Source organism: Alosa pseudoharengus, unplaced genomic scaffold (genome assembly GCF_046254945.1).
Source record: "Alosa pseudoharengus isolate Yale_2024_CS ecotype anadromous, Long Island Sound unplaced genomic scaffold, YU_APseudo_1.1 YU_APseudo_1.1_scf_20, whole genome shotgun sequence".
In the NCBI taxonomy this organism is placed as follows: domain Eukaryota; kingdom Metazoa; phylum Chordata; class Actinopteri; order Clupeiformes; family Clupeidae; genus Alosa; species Alosa pseudoharengus.
The window spans coordinates 17,383,823-17,406,790 of record NW_027468664.1 but is presented as its reverse complement, the minus strand read 5'-3'; the positions used below and the strand labels follow the sequence as shown (position 1 = coordinate 17,406,790).

The following is a 22,968-nucleotide window of genomic DNA, read 5'->3' as shown; positions in this document are numbered from 1 at the left end:
CATAAACATATAATACAAATCTCATCAATAGTCAACATATGATAGGCCTACAAATGTGCTGAATATAATGATTTTTAATAGATCTGCACCTAATCTCACACACAATCGTCTTGTTGAATGCAGTGATCTTATATGCTAGGTGCTTGTCTTTGCCTTGTAACTGGAGATTTAACTCATTGAGCTTTCCAAATATATCGCTAAAATAGGCCAGCTTCGTCAAAAAAATGTTCATTAGTGAACGAGCTTGCAGATTCAAACATGCGCTCTTCCTCCAAGACACGACAGCACTTTACCTCGGGAAAGCCTTGCCTCGCTGTGAAACAGTACAGCCTTTTGGTCAGCTCCCATCTCCTCTCAAAGTGCGGAGAATAGACACGCTTTTTAAGGGCCGGGTCTTGATGAAATTCACAACTCTCAGAACCTCGTTCAAAAACTCATTCAGGTCGGGACTAACTAAGCTGCTGTCGTGGAAAAACGGGTCCACTTCCGAATCCAATGAACAATTTATCACTTAACTACTTACTAATTAGCACTCTGGAACAAAGTGTCCGAAGGAGACAATGCAGACAGGAGATCTCTGAAGACTATTGATCTTTATTCACCGTATTGCAATAATAGTCCAGCCTAAACGATGTCCAGACCAGGTGTCAAGCAATAGGGTGATGTGAGATGTCATCAGCTGGCGCCCCCGATGAGATCTGAAATCAAAATGGCTGCGGCCTATCTTTTATACTCCTTAACCTTGAAGTTGGGCCTTCTCGCCTCCCTCGAAAGACACCTGTTGGCCTATCAGCATCCACCAAGGTTACGACTATTGGTGGAACCCATTGTCTCATCATGCATAAATTATATGCAAAACTGTCTTCTTCTGGGGTTTTCCCAGATTCTGTTTTTTTCCAGTTGTAACAGGGCTTCTTATCTTGCCACCTGTTACTTGGCCTTGCTGTTACCACCATTACATCATCCAATTACATCATCCTCTCGCTCTCGGCCATCTAGTTCACTGTGAACTCCTTCACCTCGACCATCTAGCCAGGTGTCACTGTGAACTCCTTCACCCCACTCCTTGACTGCTGGTCTGGTCTGTTTAAGATGTGTACAGGCCTTGAAGTCTCATAATAATTGCAGTACTATCAAAGTTTATAAAAACCATACATACATCCGTTAAGTCATAGAAATCCACCACATATTCCCTCCTTTGAGGCTAAATTAGCCTCACTCTACAGCAAGCATAAATGATATGTCGTGACCTAATACATTGTCAAGGCATTTTCATGAAAATACATCAACATCCATCTTACCTTTCCCTTATCACTTTATGCTCTTTTGAGGCGACTATTCGTATCAGGTCACAGCCCATGACTTCTATCCTTTTCTCTGTCACCTGGGCGTGCAGGTACATGTCTTGTGAGTTACCTATCAGTAATTGTGTGTGTGTGTGTGTGTACAGACAAAGCATCTATGTATTCTTGTGTATAGGTGTGGGCTTCTCGCATGCCCCACCCTATTCTTGCCAAACCGGTGGATGGAGGACCAAATAAGTCTGGAGCCCCTCCAACATTCTTTGATTCTCATGTCCACGTGTGTTCGGGTACATTTCTTCATACTCATTTTCCACGACCATCAATTGTTTGGCCACAGTCTTGTGAGCCACAATCAGTGCTCCCATTGACTTAAAGTTGTTTTACAGCCACTGAGTCACTGGACTAAAAAATACCTGACACATCACCTACATCTAATGTTATATTCTTCTATTCTTTTCCCGAACTTCCATGAGCTTCAGTGTTCAGGATCTTAAGTCTATCCATTGCCTTTATAACACCCTCAATGTCTTCATCTGTTCCAGGGATGTACGTACAAAATGAGTCTGTCCCCATTGTCTTGTTCTCTATTACCATCCTATGAAGTCCTCTGTAGCGGCTGGTCTGTCATTAGGAAGGTCAAAAGAGTACCAGATTCCCCAGTCGATTGCGTCCCTCTACTGGTGCAGCAGCGGCGGTGTTGTCACTTTCCCTCCTTCTTCTGGTCCCGTCGCTTCTTTGGTGTAACCATCATTGTAGGGGGTTTTGGAGTCGACTGTACAGCCAGCTGCAGTGACTTCTAGAGGGCTCGTTACAGGGATGGCTGTCTCTCAGGGCAGCTGGCATGGTCTCAGATACCTGGGGTTCGGAAGTGGCCTCAGTTCTGGGTGGAAGTGTCCGCCTCCTCCCGTTTGGGCCTGGCTCGACCCCATCATCAACAGCACCTGCAGGAACAGATAGGGGAGAGAAAACACCATGCCCCCTAGGCACATCACGCCTAGGGCCAGTATCAGGAGCTGGCAGTATCCTCCTTGCCATACCCCTACTCGTACTTGATTCTCCCCCGGATTCCCCACCACCATCATCCACCCCAGGGGAGTCTGGTGGGGGTCCCGGCGGTCCTTGGTTCCCCTGATCATCGTCTGGCTCCTCCGTTCTTCTCTGTGACACCGCCCTGAATGGGTCCTTCTTCGGACCCCCTCTCCAATCTCCTTTCTCTTCTTCCGCTCATTGAAAATTGCCCTGTGAACTTGGGAAAGTTGTTTAGTATAACTGCTCACTTTCTGCTCCAAAAGTTCTAGCGAGGGTTTCCGTCACTAATTCACAGAGTAAGAATCACTCTTCCAGTCACCATTTCATGCGGCGTTAGGTGCATGTTAGGTTAGGTTTTTTCACATTATCATTAATGCAATTGGCAATGCATCTACCTAATTTAGAGTTAGCAAATTTGGATCTGCGCTCAAGCTCTACCATTATTACTGCTAATTATTTCTGGAATTCCGAACCTGGGGATCACTTCTTGCCAGAAAATGAATCACAGTCTTTTCATCCTGTCCCCTGCTTGGTCAGGCTTCCACCCACCTTGAGTATCGACATACTATCACTAGAACATGTTTGTATGAATTGACTGTTTTTCCCATGTCAATGTAATCCAGTACCAGATGTTTGAATGGACCTTCTGGGAGTGGAATGTGTCCCAGGGGTCTTGGCCCTATGCCTGTTTTTATGCCTTTCCTTGAGTTGCTTATTGCACAAATGTGACCATTACTCAACACATTAATGCGATCCTGAAGCGATGGTGCCCAGAATCCCCTGTCAAGAATCTGCTGCCTTATATCCTCCCTTGCACTGTGAAAAACACAATGTGCCTGATGTATTAGGAGATCGAGGAGCCAATTTGGGGCCACCATCCTTCCATCATGATTCCTCCAGACCCCATGACCTCCCTTTGTAGCCCCCCTCTGTTCCCACAACACTTTCTCAGTATCAAGCCTCTTTTATGTCATCCAGTCGGAGTTGGGGGCCGACTCTATGAAAACTCTGACCCTCCTGCCATCTGGTAGATCTGCTATAGCTGGAGCCTGTACGGCCACTGACTCTGAGTCTGACAGGAGTCGGTCAATCAAACCTGACAGGTACCTGGCCTCACAGGGTTTGTCCCAGCATTCAGGGCAGCCTGCCCTTTGGCATAATGCACAACAGAGGGGATCCTGATGATGTATACGTTCGTCATCATACCATTTAGAGCAACATGTGCACTCATTATAATGGTATGGGCACTTTGTGGGGCATGGCATAGTACATGGCACGCCATCCAAATTTGACTTGTTGAACAACACTGTATGTGGTTCATTCTCCTGAGGGGGTTTTGGGACTGCATTAAGCCTTCTTGCCTCTAAGGCAGCTTCCTTTGCTACCTCATCTGCCTTAACATGACCTATGGTAATGCCCCTTACAGTGTGCTTTGCATTTGCATATAGCTAGCCTTTTTGGCTGCATTATGGCAGCTAATAATAACTGAATATCTGAATAACATGTAAATTTCTTTTTTTTTTTTTTTTTTTTTTTTTTTGAAGTAATATGGCTCCACTGTGCGCAATGCACATGGCAAACATTGTGAGTGTATGCACTGTCAATATATATGGTTGCCTCCTGTCCTTCCGCTAGTGAGCATGCTGCTGTTAATGCTTTAGGCTCCGCTAGTTGAGCTGAACACGGTTGTGTACCGGGCTCGCACATGACTGTAATGATTTTTTTTTTTTTTTTTTTTTTTTCTTACAATGTTTGCACTACACTGAACCCTGCGTGTGTTTTGTCATAATTATGACTACAGCATCTACAAAGTATGTTATCCCATCCCCCAGTAGCTCACTCTCTTGATGCTTCCTAAGCTTACAGAAGGCTACTGAGTCTGCTACACAGTTGTGTGGTTCACCCTCATAGTCGAGGGTAACAAGATCTGCTAGTTTTCCTGCTGTGTCACATGTCCTTAAGCTGACATCCGGGCAAAGGGACAGATTGTAATATCTGAGCTGTCTCTGGGGTGTCAGGCAGAACTTTCCTTGTTCAACTAACTGGGCTATTGCACGACTGGTGTGTATGATCACTGACCATCCCATGGTAATGCTTGAGGCCTTGACATATGCTGAATACACTGCCTCAAGTTCCTGAAAGCATGGTGGATAACCCTGAGCCACTGCCTCCAGTTAAGAGCTATAGTACGCAATTGCTTGTTTGCTTCTCCCATGACACTGTGTCTGCGATAAATAGCTGTCATGTATGCGTCCTTTCCCTCCCCTTTCTTCACTGACACATACAGGTGGAATGGTTTTCCATAGTCCGGCAGTGCAAGAGCAGGTGTTTGCTGCAGTTCTCCCTTGATGCGCTCAAATGCTTCATTTCTATCCATTGTCCAGGTGAGGCGGTTCTTCAGATTGTTGGTTTCTGCATTCATGATCATAGCTCGGAGTGGGGCTATGTTCTGTTCATAGCATCTACCCAGTCACTACTGAATCCTATGAGGCCACTGAACGACATCATCTGTTTTACCGTGGTTGGTCTTAGTACCTTTGTGATGGCCTCAATATGCTCTGGGGCAATTCCCTTGTGTCCCCCTAAATAGATCACCTTGGGCTGGGCGAATTGCAGTTTTTTCTTGACACTTTATACCCCCCTTCGGCCAGAACGGTTAACACATGGACTGTGTCCTTTTTTCACAAGTTTCTCTATCCAGGGCACATATCAAAACGTCATCGAAATATTGCAGGATCGTGCTCTGACACGTGATGTGCTTTAGATTATTAGCTTTTCAATTTGAGGTCCTTAGGCAAACGATTGTATTGATAAGTTTTCCCCAAATATTGGAATGCAAAAAGTTCCTTGCTCGCTGGTGCCACTCTAATGGAGAAGTAAGCTTGCGTTAAATCTATGACGGAAAACGTGGTAGTGTCAGACGGGATGTATGTCAGTAACATGTTAGCATGTGGTATGTCCGCCAGATAGTCCTCAATGCATGCATTCACCGGCCTGAGATCTTGGATCATTCTCCATCTCACTCAATCTGCCTTTCGTATAGAGAAAATAGGCGTGTTGCACCTTGCGCTTGGGACTTCTTCTAGGACTCCTACTTGCAGAAGGTCTTCAATCATTTCCTTAATTCCTTCAACTGCTTCTGCTAAGAGTGGGTATTGTGGCTGGAATGGCAACGTTTCTCCTGGTTTCAATTTTACTTCTACGGGGCTTGCTGACTTAACCAGTCCTATGTCTCCATCTCCTTGGGACCACACCACGGATGGTACTATGGCTAATATTCTTTCCACGTGCTTCTCATCCGTTTCCGTTGCCTCCTGCAGCATCATCATTTTCCAGGCTGCTTGTTTTGGCTCCACAAGCCTCTCTTCTGCTTCACGATCCATGCATTGTATCACATATCTGTCCCCATCTGGGTCAAACCTGCTGAAGGGCACATGATTCTTTTTGTCCCAGCATCGCTACCCTATTCCTGCCATCAGGCCATGCATGCAATAGGGATTGCCATATAGACAGGGTTTGACATACGGTATATTGAGGGCTTCTTCCAGGGCTGTTTCTTGACTTTGGCCTCTTTTCTGCTTCTCTTCAGTCTTTTCTGGGTTTAAGTCTGAGGCGTGTGCCGTCGGTGGTGCATCAGTCTCTTTAAAACATCATGACAAGTGCTGCTAGTATGTGTCCCAGTCTATATCATTGCTGTCAAAAGGTTTGTGTCGCGTTTTGTCCCAGCATCGATGTCCTGCTCCTGGGAACAGCTTGTATAACCGAATGCATTTCCATAGGGGCATCCTTTTGGCATAAGGTATGCCCCTCTGTTCCTGGAGTCCTGCATTTATGAGCTCGATTATTTGTGGGACGCCCCATACAGTGATTGGGTTGCTTAGCTTTACTCTGTACATTGGACCGTCTTCTGTCTCAGTGGCTATTTGGACCCAATCATTTGTTGTCCCTTTCCATTTGGAACACATCGAGGCTTGAGCATCACTGGGCCCATCTCTCTTGCTCCGTGTCCTTCTGCCACTCTTAAAGTGATGTGGGCCATTGTTCCAGGCATGTCAAAGAATGCTCCCATATTCCTTCCTTCCATGAACTTTACATCAGCAGCCACTCCTTCTTCAGCCACTATTACTGGGTGTATGTCCAGCGTAATGTGTTTCCAGCCTCCCACTTCTCTGTTCCACTTTCTTCATTTGGCGTCTGGTCAAACTTTTGTGCAGTGAAAGGGACATCATGGTGCTCGTAGATGGCCATGGAGGTTGCTTATTTTGTCTGCAGTTTGTTGTACAGCTCTTGTTCCAGGTCTGGTTCCAACTGACCGATCCAGTAAATTTGCTGGACGTGGTTTTGTGGGGGGCCATGTGTCATCATAGCCATCTGGGTTGCTAACATCTGCACTCTTGATGGGGAGCATTCAATTTGGAGTCTTAGATTGCACAACACGTCCCGCCCCAGCAGGTTGACAGGCGTGTGTCCGCTATTAACACTGGTATCCTAATTTCCTTGTCTTCTATTTGAATTGATACTGGGGCTGTTATTGGAATAAGCTGCGTTTTTTCCCGCGAAACCCACAGTCTTCCTAAATTTTCCTGAAGACCTGGGGAGGTGCTGGGCATCTTTTGGGTGAAGACAAGTGTACGCTGCTCCCATGTCCACTAAACATTTAACCTCTCTGCCCTGTATTAGAACCTGCAGCATCGGTTTTGCATCAGCTCCCCTCATCAGGGTGGGGAACTGACCCTCCCCTGGTTTTTCCGGGCCTTGTCAATTGTAGGCTCCCTCATAGGGGGAGACCTGGGCAGACTTAGTCTGCCCCTGCGGCGGGCCTCCCCTATAATGGGTCACCTGGTTGCCAGACTGGGCTTGGCCTTGTGACAGAGCTCCTCCATATTGAGGGGCCTGACCACTCTGTCGTATCTGCCCTTGTGGCGGTGGTGCTGGTCCCCCTTGGTTGCCTTGTCTACCAGTTCTAGTCAGGCAGTCCCTGGAGATGTGTCCTACTCCTCTGCACACCCAGCACTGGAAGCTACCTGGTCCTTGATTTGTTGAGTACGTTGTCGTTCTCTTCCATAGCCTCCTCTTCCTGGCACAAATCCCCCTCAGTGGGGCCCACCTCGGCCTTTGTTCTGTGGGTACCATTGTTGTCTCTGTTGTTGTATAGGCCCATACATCACTGGTTGAAATGTCACTGGTGGCATTTGTTGTGGCTGTATCATCCCCTGTTGCTGTATCACTGGTGCCGTCGCAGGCTGCTGTACCATTGGTGTTGCCACAGGCTGCTGTACCATTTGTGTTGATTGTTGCTGTGGGGCAAGAGCCTGGCCCCCTAGCACCGGGTCTGCGGCCAGCATCATTGGGGCTTGGGTAGCGGCCTTTTTTGCGCTTTTTGTCTCTTGGAACCGAATTTGAGTGAGTTTTCGCAAGACCTCCTTTTCTTGTTGTTCCTTTTTATCTTCTCCTTGCCTGTGGAGTGTTACGTAGTGTGCCACTGCTAGTCTGAACTCATCTTTAGTCATGCAACCCAAGCGCCAGTCATTTTCTAACTGTGCCTTTACTGGTCTCTGCAGGGTGTCCATAACGGCCTGTCTGAATTGTATTGTGGATGCATATGATTCCTCTGGTCGTTGTTCCATCCTGGCTGTCCAGTCTTTGGCCGCCCTCTCCACAAAAGCTGCGGGATTGTCATCATCTTTAAGCTTCTCTACGTAGACGGCCGTGGGGCTGTACTGGTTTGGGTAGGCTGCCCTCAAGGCCTTCCATATTCAGGGTCGATAGCTATCAAAGTCCTTTGCATCCAGGCTGCTGTCTGCCCTCAGATACCCTAATTTCTCCCTCTCTAACACCGCTTCCGTCTTTCCCAGTAACAAACTGAGCACATATTTTATGTCCCCTACTGTCAAGGTTCGTCCTTGTGTCTGTTTTTTTATCATTGAAATCCATCTACCTCCTCCCTCGTGTAACACTGGGAGCCTTGCCAAGAGACCGTTCACGTCCGAGTGAGTCCACGGCTGGTAGTATGATTTTTTCTCTTTTATTATTATTGGTGCCATGACATGTGTTTCTTCATCTGAATCTTCATGGGCCTCTTTTTGCATTCTCTCTCGTTCCTTTCTAATCCGTTCTTTTTTCTTTTTCTCTTCTTTTTTCTATCTTCTCCAGCTCTCTTTTGTTTTCTTTCAAACTCCTTTTTACTTCTCTTTCAATCTCATTTAGCCCTTTTTTCATTCCTCTCCGGATTTCCTCCAGGCCTTTCTCGACACCTTTCTTTACTCTGCTTATCCCCAAGAGTCCTGTGGTGATCATACTGGGTGGAATCATTACTGAGAGCAGCGTCATTCCTTTTCCACTGCATTCCTTCTTTCGGCCCTGGTGGGATCGTACTCCTTTTATCGTACTCCTTTTGTACCTTTAACTGTTTTTTTTTTTTTTTTGCACCCTCCACAGATTGCCCCCCGTTTCAGTAGTTTTGGTTGTGTTTTCTGTGTCTGGTCCTGCTCCATTGTTCGCCCTTGCTCCTGATTTATTTCTGCGATGTAATGGGCTCCGTCATGCTCTATATCCAGGTCGTCCTCCTCCTCACTAGGCCCTTCGCTGTCGTTTGTGTCCCACTCTGATTCGGACTCTTCTACGCGGAATTTTACTAAGCACTCCTCTTCTTGGCTTTCGTTTCTAATATTTTGGACACACTTATATATTTTCTCCAGTTTCATAAGTTCTCCCTTTCCGCTCTTCCAATTTAGTCCTTTCAGCTGCTAGGCTAATTAGCCTTTCCTCCTCTATTTCTTCCCTTCTTATCCACCTCCAATGCTTCTCCTTCTCTTGTTCCAGAAGCTCTGCCTTCACCCTTTCTTCTTCATGCTTCTCCTCAAGGCTCATCTCCTCTATGACTCCTTCTAATTTCTCCCTCTGTTCTTACATGAGCTTCAAGAAGTTGACCTTGTATTTCTGGTGCTTTTCAGATTCCCACATGCTTACTCTTTCTTATATCCATTTCATAGCCTCTCCCATTTTCTCCTAAGCTCTGGCTACCAGTTCTTCTTTTCCTTGCTCATTGCCTTCTGTCTTTGTCAGTTTATAAGTCGTTTTGCTTCAAGTGCTTTCCTCTCGCTCCAGCGCTCAAGTTGTATCTCAGCTTCTCTTTGAATGGCTGCAACCTGCTCTTCCTCCATCATTCTCTGATGCTCCTGGATCATCCCTCTGTTTTGTTCGTGATCTCTTAATTTCTATCCCTGTGTTTTTATTCTGTTCCTGTCCTTTGGGAGTACTGGTGTGGGTTAACCCTTCTCCCCAATCATGCTGCAGCCTTTACAGAGCACACCTATGGTTTGTTGCCACCTCGTCTTCACTTTGAAGTGCTTCTTCCCACCTTTTGGCCACTTCTGTTTCGGTCCTCTGTATCCTTCCCAAACTCCTTTGGTCTATCTCTGTTTCCCTCAATGCCCCTCCGGTCTCTTCACTTCTCGGGGCAAGCTCAGGGGTCCCAGGGCTGAAGAGGGGCGCTGTTGGTCTTGGTGATGCTCCTGATGGGGAGTCCTGTTGCCTCTCCATTATTTTCTTTATTTCTTCCCACACCTCCATGCGATCTCCTCCCATTGTGACTTCTCTCAACACTAGGGCCGCTTGGATTGCAGGGCCCGGTGATCCTTCTTTCTGTTGGCCCATTTCCTTTGTATCTTCTTTCAGTTATGGTATCTCGGGATACAGTCTGTCCCTTTCTCCATATGGAGGTGGGCGTAGTTCCTCCATAGGCAGGGCCCTTGGATCTGGATCCTGGTTCGGGGATGCTTGCCTTTGTTGACTTGTCTTCATTTTTCCCTCTTCTTGCTTTTTCTTTATGGTTGTTGTTAGGGGCGACACCCTATCCCGGTCACCCTTCTCCTTCCTTTTCTGCTCGGCTATTTTCATGAAAGCTTCCAAGGTCAATAGTTCTTCTTCTCTTTTCTTTTGTCTTGTGGGCCTCTTGTCATGATTTTTATGGTTCAGGACCTTCTCCTGCATTTGGGCTATTGTGCTTAAATCAAATGTTCCATTGTATGCCCAGGGGGTGTGGTGCGTCCGTGTCCTTTCTTCCCATTTCTTGCTGACCTCCTTGATTCTATCTCTGGCAATCCTGTTCTCTTTCAAGACTTCCTCCAATGGTGTCATCTTCTCCCGTCGCCATTATTCACAACCCTTCTCCCTCCTGTGGGTTTAGTCTTTTGAATAGTTGTGGTCTTTCACGTGAATGTTCTGAACCTCCTCGTTGATATATAACAGATCCTCTTCCGAGTCGTCGTCTTCCCGGTGCACCTGGCGTTGGTTTTGGTCTTCTATATTACTAGATTGTTCCCACTCCAGGTACCAACCCAGTTCCCAGTCTCGGAGGTGTGCCTCTTGTTCGTCGAAGCTAGGTATGATGCACACTGGCTGGTTATCTTCTGGTGTATATGGGCGTAGGTCACCGACTGTTTATAGTATGGCGTCCCTCAAGTCTCCCCAAGTTTCACAGTGAGCTGGAAGCAGCACTCTTTGTCCTGGAACCGCTGCCCCCTATTTGTCTGTGGTGCTTACGCCCTCCTTTTGGGTGTTCGGTGATTTTAACCACCCACTCTTCCTCTGACTTTTCACTATTATGTGCGTCTCCAGCTATTGCTCGGGTTTGTGGCCACTCCTGATTCTCCTGCAAATGCGTGCCAGGGTCTATGTCACCAAGTGTATAAATTACTACTTCAACAAGGCCCCACCACTCTCTACAGTATGTTGGGAATTGCAACCTCTTGCCTTGGAATTCCACGTGTTGTCCAGTGTCAAAGTTTATATAATACCCCTCTTCTCTATGCTGGGTAATGTTTATGGTCCAGATCACTTCATGTCCTCCTTGTGCCATATATCCCTGTAGTTTGCTTGTTGCTTGTTAGATAAGTTGTTTGGCTTTTTTTTCTGATTCCGTGTGTTAATATGGGAAACGGTTATAGGCCACTGCTATCTTAATTACTATGTGGTTGTTCCCTTTCTCTTCCCTGTGTTATGAATAGTCCTAACCTATCTACTTCCAATGTGATGTACCCTACTCTGACTGTTGTCTCAACCCTGTGTTAGTAGCTTGATCCTCTGTTCTCTGGTGATGTTAGTTATTTTTCTAATTTACAATTAACAGAAACAATTTTGTTCTTACTTCTTATTTCACTTAATCCAAGTTTTAGCTGTTCCTGTGTGTGTGAGAATGCTGCTCTGGCCTACCTGTGTGTGTAAGACTTCTTATCTCTTGTCTCTTCTGAGCAGTCAGCCAGGTCTGGGCAGTGAGCCAAGGTCTTCTGCTGAGTCTGGCCCCCACCTGTGGGCTTAATGTCTGTGGCAAATATTACTTCATACAATTATTTCTCTTTCTTTATTTTATTTACTTATTTCAGTTTTACACAAGTTATCAACTTCTAACAGGTTACTCTCTAGTTCTTCATTAATGTGGGTGCATTGCTCTATTGATGTGTATACATAAACCTTCTAACAGTGTTCTTACTATTTTCTTATTGATGTGAATATATTGCTCTACTAACGTGTATACATGAATCTTCTAACAGTGTTATAACTATATTTCTTTATTGTTGTGAGTATATTGTTCTACAAAAGTGTATACATTTTGCCATGTGCATCACAACCTTTTGATTTTGTTTTATATGTGACAACATTTATTATAGCAAGGCACACTGTAAGATTTTATAGTGATGTTTCTTCTAAGTTTTAACCTAGTGTGAGCCTTCCACGTTTCCTTACAGGGGGAGAATTTCTTACAAACCTATGTCTCCCAATCACTTCCCACTGTGAGCTCCGATTCGTCTTCCAAAACCTCTGTACTCTGCTCTGCCTCCTTACCTTCTTCTCTGCCTCCTTACCTTCTTCTCTGTCCTTCTCTGGGTGTAAGGAGGACTTAGAGGGGCTGTAGGGGAAAAGGCCTTCCTCATTACTCAGAGGCTCAGGCGTCTCTGTTGAGAGGCATGTGAATACTTTTATCAAAGCATTTATGTCCAACGTATGTATCCTGTGCAAATCCTTGATCAGTATCCCAATTGCTATCTGTAATGATCCACTTTTATTCCGATCTCCTTCAACCGACCCTCTCTCTGTCCCTCGGCGATCTCCTCAATCACAAGTGTAGGTCTGTGTGCTCCCGGCACCTATTGTAGGCCCATGCTTACACACACTCAGTATTTTCACATAACAAATAAACATTTTAAAACTTTGTTCTGAGGGGTGCTATCTGTCTGATTATCACTGGCTCGGATTTTGTGCCCAAGTGATATTCAGCTCATGTTATTCTATTCTAAAATGTTTCTATCTGTCTGCATATCGCTGGCTCATGTGTTTGTCCAGCGATATCAGCTCATTCCAGTCTATTCTAAAATGTTTCTATCTGTCTGCATATCGCTGGCTCATCTGTTTGTCCAGCGATATCAGCTCATGTCATTCTATTTCTAAAATGTTTCTATCTCTCTGACATCGTTGGCTCATCTGTTTGTCCAGCGATATCAGCTCATTTCAGTCTATTTCTAAAATGTTTCTATCTGTCTGCATATCACTGGCTAATACTTTGTCCAGTGATAGCAGCTCATTCCAGTCTATTCTAAAGTGTATCTATCTGTCTGATATTTTCTGGCTCATCTGTTTGTCCAGCGATATCAGCTCATTTCAGTCTATTTCTAAAATGTTTCTATCTGTCTGCATATCACTGGCTAATACTTTGTCCAGTGATAGCAGCTCATTCCAGTCTATTCTAAAGTGTATCTATCTGTCTGATATTTTCTGGCTCATCTGTTTGTCCAGCGATATCAGCTCATTTTAGTCTATTTCTAAAATGTTTCTATCTGTCTGCATATCACTGGCTAATATTTTGTCCAGTGATAGCAGCTCATTCCAGTCTATTCTAAAGTGTTTCTATCTGTTCTGATATTTTCTGGCTCATCTGTTTGTCCAGCAATATCAGCTCATTTCAGTCTATTTTCTAAAATGTTTCTATCTGTCTGCATATCACTGGCTAATATTTTTGTCCAGTGATAGCAGCTCATTCCAGTCTATTCTAAAGTGTTTCTATCTGTCTGATATTTTCTATTTTTTGTATATTATGTATTATATATTGTTCCTTTTCCCACTCTAGCCAACTTAACTACTGCCAGGTTAATTTATGGCCTAGTTGCCTCTTTTCCTCCCTCTACTCTGCAGCGCAGAGGGAGTAGTATCACACGCACAAAGCAGAAGAAAAAAAGAAAAACACACACACACCACCAAAAAAAAAAAAAACTTACAGTTTAGCTGTGCTATCTGCTCCCTTCAACCTTAAACGGGATTCAGAATAACCCTATTCTGACTTCTCTACCATATAGAGGAATACCATAACATTATAAACACATCAGTCGCACTGTCTGTTCGCTTTGACCTTCAAAGATTTCAGAATAACCCTATTCTGATTTTTTTCTATCGCATAGAGGAATACCATAACATTATAAACACAAAAACCTTACAGATCAGTCACACTGTCTGTTATCTTTGAACTTCAAAAGCTTCAGAATACTCTCATTATTCTGACTTCTCTATCGCATAGAGTAAAATACCATATTATCATAAAACACAAAAAATAGCTTACAGATCAGTCGCACTGTCTGTTCCCTTTGACCTTCAAAGGTTTCAGAATAACCCTATTCTGACTTCTCTATCGCATAGAGGAATACCATATATCATAAATCACAAAAAATACCTTACAGATCAGTCACACTGTCTGTTCCCTTTGACCTTCAAAGGCTTCAGAATACTCTCATTATTCTGACTTCTCTATCGCATAAAGAAAAATACCATATTATCATAAAACACAAAAAATACCTTACAGATCAGTCGCACTGTCTGTTCCCTTTGACCTTCAAAGGTTTCAGAATAACCCTATTCTGACTTCTCTATCGCATAGAGGAATACCATATATCATAAATCACAAAAAATACCTTACAGATCAGTCTGTTCCCTTTTGACCTTCAAAGGTTTCAGAATAACCCTATTCTGACTTCTCTATCGCATAGAGGAATACCATATATCATAAATCACAAAAAATACCTTACAGATCACCCTTTGACCTTCAAAGGCTTCAGAATACTCTCATTATTCTGACTTCTCTATCGCATAAAGAAAAATACCATATTATCATAAAACGCATGCGCTTTTAAAGACCAACAGTGTAACTCAATCTCCCTCCTATGTCTCCACTATTCTTTTGAGGATTCAGTAAACAATTTAGTCCCAGGCTACCCACAAGTCACAACAGCCTGGCTCCCCCTAATGTAAGCAAAATTGCCTACCTTTTGGGCCCTTGGGGAAACGGCTGCCGTGACCTGCTTCACCCGGGGCAGAACTGCTTTCCTGATGAATCCTGTGTCAAATCTCGGTTGGAACCTCCAGATCTGTCGTGGAAAAACCGGTCCACTTCCGAATCCAATGAACAATTTATCACTTAACTACTTACTAATTAGCACTCTGGAACAAAGCGTCCGAAGGAGACAATGCAGACAGGAGATCTCTGAAGACTGTTGATCTTTATTCACCGTATTGCAATGATAGTCCAGCCTAAACGATGTCCAGACCAGGTGTCAAGCAATAGGGTGATGTGAGATGTCATCAGCTGGCGCCCCCGATAAGATCTGAAATCAAAATGGCTGCGGCCTATCTTTTATACTCCTTAACCTTGAAGTTGGGCCTTCTCGCCTCCCTCGAAAGACACCTGTTGGCCTATCAGCATCCACCAAGGTTACGACTATTGGTGGAACCCATTGTCTCATCATGCATAAATTATATGCAAAACTGTCTTCTTCTGGGTTTTTCCCAGATTCTGTTTTTTTCCAGTTGTAACAGGGCTTCTTATCTTGCCACCTGTTACTTGGCCTTGCTGTTACCACCATTACATCATCCAATTACATCATCCTCTCGCTCTTGGCCATCTAGTTCACTGTGAACTCCTTCACCTCGACCATCTAGCCAGGTGTCACTGTGAACTCCTTGACTGCTGGTCTGGTCTGTTTAAGATGTGTACAGGCCTTGAAGTCTCATAATAATTGCAGTACTATCAAAGTTTATAAAAACCATACATACATCCGTTAAGTCATAGAAATCAACCACACTGCCTTGACACGAGCGCTTCCCTATGAATAACACAGTGCGTCCATTGCGCATCGGGTGATACCTGGGCCTAGGCTACAGATAAAAAATAAATAAATAAATAAATAAAACTCAGTTCGTCAGTTCGCACCCCACCTGGCATGTCTCCGCGGCCCACAGTTTGAGAAACGCTGTTTTACCCTCTCTGTCTCCACTCTCGAATATTTTGTTAATGCGGAAAAAATAAGTTTTTAATGTGCAGTGCAAATGCGGAAGTTAAGTTACCAACGTTGGATAGAGAAAACGGTTGAAAAGGCATATGACTTAGATATTTTTTCGCGTACCCCCTGAAATCAGTCCACGTACCCCTTTGACAACCGTGGGCCTAAAACAATGAGGGCGCAAAAACAATGACTTCAGACTTCAAAAGACTTCAGACTTAACTCGGACTCGAGCTTTGAGACTCCTGATTTTTTTTTCATCTAAATGTATTTCTATTTTATTTTATTGCTATATACAATATACTGTAACGTCGGTGTCTTCTGGATTGAGTGCTTGAGTGCTAGCCTCCCAGAATGCAATGTGTGTGAATGCTGGTTTGTGTAATGTCGGTTTTAATGAGTGTAATTGCGTTTACCTTGTCATGTATGTGTTAGCTTGTGTAGTCTTTCTTTAGGTTGTACCTCATGTGTTTTACCCGGTGTATTGTATGTGACTACCCTGTTTGTGTATCGTGCTTGTTTTATTGACTTCCCTTGTGTTTCCTTTGTAATGGTGTCTGTGTATTTCCCACTTACGCATTAAACCTTTGATTGGACACCTGTGTGTGTTACATTCGAATCGTTACAATACTTTGGAAAGTGTATAACGAGCGGTATGGCCCCTTTGCCATAATGTGCAACGTAACGCATGTGCGCACACTCACAGATATAGAACAATGCATTGACGATGGCGACAAGAAGTCCTCCCGGAGTTGTGCCTTTTATCATTACTTTCGGTTACAATTACTTCGTGCACAGAGGAAATAAGTGAACAGCTACATGCAAGGTATGTGGCACCAGGATAAATGATGCCTATTCAACAACGTCTGATTTCATCAGATATCTCCAAACGCACTCATATACAGTATACATATAACCATCGCAAAGTGTTCTGCTAATGGCAGGGATGGGCAAAAATACATCAGAATGTATTTCTAAATAAAATACCTAATAGGCCTAACCTAATTTTTAATGTATCAAAATAAAATACTGTATTTTTGTATTTAGAAAATACTTTTTTTCAAGGAAGTATGGAAGCACTGCAAAAAATGCTTTTTTTTATCCCAAACATTGAGCCTATTAAAACTATATAGTAAAAAAAAATATAGCCCCTGTCATGCCAAATAGTATACTGTGTGCAAGTTCATGTGGTGCGAGAGAATAATTCAAGAATTTACATTTACATATATTCATCTACCTGATGCTTATCCAAAACGACTGACAGCTTTCTTGGGCAGCCATGGCCTACTGGTTAGCGCTTCGGACTTGTAACTTACATTACATTTGGCTGACGCATTTTTAACCAAAACGACTAACAACATGGTAACAGATTAAGTTTTAAAGCAATTCTCAACAATTTTAGGACAATTTAAAAAACGGTAGAGTACAGTGAGAACTAGATGTACCGCAGAGCGGTACAAAATATGACCGCCGCCCAGTCCAGCACATTTTTTCCACAAAAATAAATCACGCTGAAAGGCCTATATCATTCTAACTGTCTCACTAAATTGCATTATCCACACTCAATTCTCACTGGTATCTGCTAGACAACAAGTACCAAAACATGATTAGTTCATAGATTTCATATGTAAAATTCATTTTATACAACCCCACCTCCATCTTACCTGTTCATAATTCTGAGAAATTCTTGAATTGTGTGCATGTACATGTTTATATTATGTGTGTGTGTGTGTGTGTGCGTGTGTGCTTGTGTGTGTGCCTGCGTATGTGCCTGTGCATGCATGCGTACATATGTCTACTGTGTGAGTATGTGTCATACGTATGATTACTGTGAATGTATGTGTGTGCGTGTGTATCTGTTTGTGCACATGTGTGCACATGAAATGGGTTAACATGACCCCTGGAGGCAAACATACGGAAAAATTGGTCATCCTAGGCCCTACAGTTCTCAAGATATTCACAGAGAACTGTGTCTGCCCTACCCTCCTTTCGGGCGGTCCAGTCCAGCGGGAAAAAACAAAAAACGACGGTTCCATGCTATCCATGTGGGGTTACATGCCCACCAGGTTTTGTGTACCCCGGTCTTTCAGTGTCCCGGGAATCCTTGTTGGTGTACGTCACTAAATGTACACATAAATTATTTTATTGTAATGCCCCCCATGAACGAAAGTACACAAAACTTCCCATGCATTCGGAGGGTGTGATAATGATCCTACACTTTTAATTTTGTGCAGTTTTGACCATGTCAGCCAGAGATATTGTGATGAAAACACCAAATTTTTTGCTTTTTAATTTTTAACTAGGTGGCGCTATACATGAAATAAGTGGTAATGGGATGGGTTGACATGCCCCCTTAAGACCAACATACATAAAAAAGGTGGACCTCCTAGGCCCTACGGTTCTCGAGATATTCACAGAAAACTGTCTCCGGCCACCTACAGGCCAGTTGGTGTATAGTAACATAAATTAATTTATTGTGTGGCCCCCTATGAACGGAATTCCACGAAACTTGGCGTGCATACAGAGGGTGTCATAATGATCCTACATTTGCAATTTCATGCAGTTTTGACTATGTTTGGTCACAGATACCTGCGATTACAACACCTCATTTTTACTTTTTTGTGTTTAACTAGGTGGCGCTATACATGAAATGAGTGGTTATGGAATGGGTTGCCATGGCCCCTTGAGATCAACATACAAAAAAAAAAATGGTCCTCCTAAACCCTACGGTTCTCGAAATATTCACAGAAAACTGTGTCTGCCCTACCCTCCTTTCGGGGGGTCCAGTCCAGCGGGGGGGCTACAGATCAAAACGAAAAACGATGGTTCCATGCTATCCATGTGGGATTACATGCCCACCAAGTTTCGTGTACCCCGGTCTTTCAGTGTCCCGGGAATCCTTGACGGACATTTGACTATACCTATATGACCGCCGCTTCGCTGCGCGGCGGTCATAATAACTCAGACCTTATCTGACACACAAGTGAATCAAAACCTTAAGTCCCTTACCTCAGTGGGATCCATTTTGGTAGAACCAGCAGCACTAGAGGGTTTTGCAGGTGAAGCATGCTTGACTGTAACGTTGGGATTAGTTCCAACTGGCAACTGATTCAATCCACTGCACGCACCTAGAATCTAGAATATTTGTGGAGAATATGATTTTTTCAATCTGAATTTTTTCAATCTGAATTTTTTTTATCTGAATTTCTTCCATCTGAATTTTTCCAACCCGAATTTGTGCGGTTGAAATATAATTATTTGATTTAAATTACTCAATATTCATTTATTTTTAATCCAACATGTAATTTTGTTTTGAAAACTTATGGCATCTTTGTCCCTCCATAGGATTATGCTTCTACACAAAGGGGTTCATGTGCAGTAAGCATTTGATTGTCAGTATGCATTTTGGATAACAAAAAGTCCTATGGGGAGTTTCCATAGGCATTTTACAAAACGCATGAGAATACCTTGGCAAATAATAGTCTAAAGCACTGATATTTTCATTCTATATTGATCTACTTTTGCACACAACTTCACAAGACCTGGTGCTAGTACTCAGTTGTGCTTCTAAGTAGATATCAAGTGACCTAGAGGGCTGAAATGTGGTCAGTTTAGAGATGCTTGTAATCTGGCAGAAAGAAAAAAAACTATATTCTAGCCTCTATAACTCTTTGTGAGTACATCACACATTTATTTTGACAGTTTCTTACGAAAACTAGAGGTTCTCAGGTTTCTATAGAGGTCCAACATTTGATGGTAGGCCCCAAAAGAGGTGGGAACAATGCCCTTTCAGGGCTCTACACTAACATTTTTTTCAGGAGCACTTGTGCGCCCAAGTTCAAAAAATTAGGAGCACAGACAAAAATTTGGGCGCACAGTCAGTTCTGTACTTAACTTACACATAATCTAACATTATACTGCAGCTAACAGTTAAACATGCCAGTGCACCAATTGCGAATATTAAAAATGACTGACAACATTTAGGCTACAGGAAACAGGATTTTAAAGATCAGTGCCTACTTTATTTTCAGTCTGTTCTATTTTCCTACACTTTGTTAATGTAAAATAATATAATACATTGCCATATTTGCATTTAACCTGTATATCAAGTATCCTGCCAAATGTAGGCTAATTTATTTATTTGTGAATCCATCTATAGCTAATCCAAATATGCCCATGGTGACCTATCTGACTGCATACTGCCTAATACTACTACTAAAACAGTCCATTTCCTCTTCCACAAAACCCAACATAGGCTAATCAAGGATATATGTTTTATACTTTTAGTTTTTATTTGAAATATCTGCATTGATGGGGGCAGTAGGCAAACGTTAGGCCTACTTTCGTTTTGCACTTCAGCTTGTATTCGGTGTAAACAAACCTGCGTGGAAGCCTGGAGTTGTCAGTAGCGTTCTACCTTTGAATAAAATGGGAGTATTAGGGGAGGCTACTTTTGTGCCGGTTCGCTACAGCTATATTTTGCATATTGCAGCCAATACGTCAACTGGGCTAAAAGGCATGTTAGGTTAACTTTCCTTCTCTCACTGCATTCTCAGAATCTCATCCTGTTCCTCCTATATCCAATGAATTCGGTGGATAGAAGAACTAATTTCTTCAATCTTTGCATCTTGGCTGGCTAGTCTAACTTTCCGCTTTTTCCTGCGCGCTCTTGGATTTGATAGAAGCGACTACCAGGGGCGCCTGCAGGAATTAATGCTATGGTACGCACACCCATCACCCCCCCCCCCCCCCCCCCCAAAAAAAAAAAAAAAAACGTTCACGCGTGGACAGTATTTTCCCTTTAGGTTCGTGCATACATAGCATAACAACATCCACATGCAATAATGCAACAACAACGTCTACAATTACCTATTCATTTGGGCAACTTCATACATCCCTATACAGGCTAAAGCTACCTTTAGTTGTGTTATAGCTACTGTAACGTCTGGCTTTAAACAGCTGTAATGAAGTCGTTCTGACAAGCACACCAATTAGCCAACCTTGTTCTTGCCCATCTTGAATAGCTCCTCTAGCTTTGCTGCCTCCATCCTTTCTGTTTTCGTTGTTTAAACTTGTGATATCCATGATGAGTATTTAGTTAGTGAATTAGCTCAACATTGTATGCTGATAACCATATAGAAAGCCGAGTAAAAGAAAACAAGTAGCCTATGCGTGCCTACGTGCGTATTCTCTCCTGCTCAAACATGTGTGCGCGTTAATTTTGATAAGTGTTCACTAACTTTACTTAATAGAAAATTGTAAATAGCCTGATGGCATGCAACTAATGGGATACTGTGCATAGTTGGAAAGGTATGGTAGGCCAATATGGTGTGAATATACACACACACAAGGTACATTTTCTCTCGTTGTTGAGTGATGGTACGCACACTGCGTACGGACGTACACCTGCAGGCGCGCCTGGCGACTACTAGCGAGTCACGACGCGAAACTGCTAAAGTTGATGGGAGGTGTAGTTTTTATGCTGCATTCGAGACGTGATTCTATGGTTTGCACCAGTAATGTTTCTCGATGTTGCTGTGTATTTTGTAGACAAACATTGACATGGTTAGAAGTCATTCGCACCAGTGCGCCTAAATATTTTTTTGCACTCGCACGGCATCATTTTTACTCGCATGTGCGAGTGAAATGGGCGCACTGTAGAGCCCTGCCTTGTAAATAGGCACAGTGCAATTTCAGGCAAAAACTTGAAATTTGTTAAGTGGAGTAGAGTTACTAGGCCTATTCTGTATGTCGCTGCTTGTTGACATCTTATTATCATGTACAGTATGATTGCTAAACATTTATTCTTTTTAATGTCGCATTCGGTTAACTCCATTCAACAGCGCTTGTGGTTCAGTTATGGGAATTGTGGCCAATCAATCAACCAATCAATTGGTGCATCTCTAGTAGTTTTATTGTCATTACCCCTCATTTTACCTACTCTTCCATCTGCTTTGCTCCCCAGAAGGAAGATGGCAAGAGTTCAATATCTCCGGAAAAGGCTCATGGTCTGCTCTGTGACCCTCCTCTGCTGTATATTGCTCAGGATGTACTACCACCAGCGTTACCCGTGGGTGTGGTCTAACATACCGCATAGTGCCATTCCCTCACATCCAATGGCCCCCTACATTGTCCAAGAGAACGTTACATGCTCTGCCAGTGATAGCACGGAGGTCATTCCATCACACCTTCCCCAGTCATACCAGGAATTCCTGCGCCACAGGCATTGCCGGGTATTCCCAATCCTACAGGCTCCTTCACCTTGCGAGGATGACCTCTATCTGCTGTTGGCCATCAAGTCCACCGCTGCACAAGTAGAGCGCCGTTCAGCACTGCGGGACACCTGGGGTCGTGCAGGACGAATCCAGGGTCGACGGATTAAGCTAGTCTTTCTAATGGGCCGCTCACATGACAAGGTGCAGGGTCACGACCTCCAGCCATTACTTGAGTGGGAGAACCGCCGCTATAGTGACATCTTGCAGTGGGACTTTGTGGACAGCTTCTTGAATCTGACACGGAAGGAGGTAGGATTTCTCAGCTGGTTCTCCCGTGCATGCAGCAGTGCACAGTTTGTGTTCAAGGGCGATGATGATGTGTTTGTGAACACAGAGAATCTGGTTGAGTTCCTGAGAGCCCACAAACCCGCAAACCACATGCTTACTGGTCACATCCATGGTGGCTCCGTCCCTTGGCGAAATGAGGGCACAAAGTATTTTGTGCCTGTCGAGATGTACCCAGACGGTAAGCCCTATCCACCCTTTCCAAGTGGAGGTGGGTATATAATGTCACGGCAGACTGTGTTGGGCCTGGATGTGATGGCCCAGAAAGTGAAGCTGTTTCCCCTCGACGACGTATTTGTGGGCTTGTGCCTGAAGGAAATGGGATTGAACCCCACATTTCACAGTGGTTTTCTGACATTTGGTTTCAGTGCTGGCCACCAGCGCTTAGGCCCCTGTGTTTATCAAGAAATCATGGTGGTGCACAAGCTTAATCCAGTAGAGATGCGGGTCATTTGGTTGCTGATGCAAGACAGTCTGCCCTGTGCATAAGAAAAAAGTATGTTTAGAAAGGCAAACGTTCAGAAAGCGTGCCACCATTCACCTCCATTCATTTTGCCATCACCTTGATGGCAAAATGAGAAAGTCATTTGTCCCCAGGGCCATTGAACTGTTCAATGCCTCACTTAAGGGAAAAGGAGAGATAGACTTAACTGCATAGTCTGTCTGCCTCTTCACCCCCTCCATGTTTGGTACTGTCTGTCCACTAGCCACTTTTACCACTGTCTTTATGCCTCACTGTTTGCGTGCTATATT

General features: G+C 43.8%; 1 protein-coding gene across 1 annotated transcript; it reads left to right on the top strand.

Annotated features, from left to right (window-relative positions):
* The first annotated feature begins 21,702 nt into the window (after window positions 1-21,702).
* On the top strand, window positions 21,703-22,704 carry LOC143136865 (N-acetyllactosaminide beta-1,3-N-acetylglucosaminyltransferase 4-like). The gene has a single exon (XM_076297539.1). The coding sequence runs from the start codon at window positions 21,703-21,705 to the stop codon at window positions 22,702-22,704; it is 1,002 nt and encodes a 333-aa protein (XP_076153654.1).
* The last annotated feature ends 264 nt before the right edge of the window (window positions 22,705-22,968 follow it).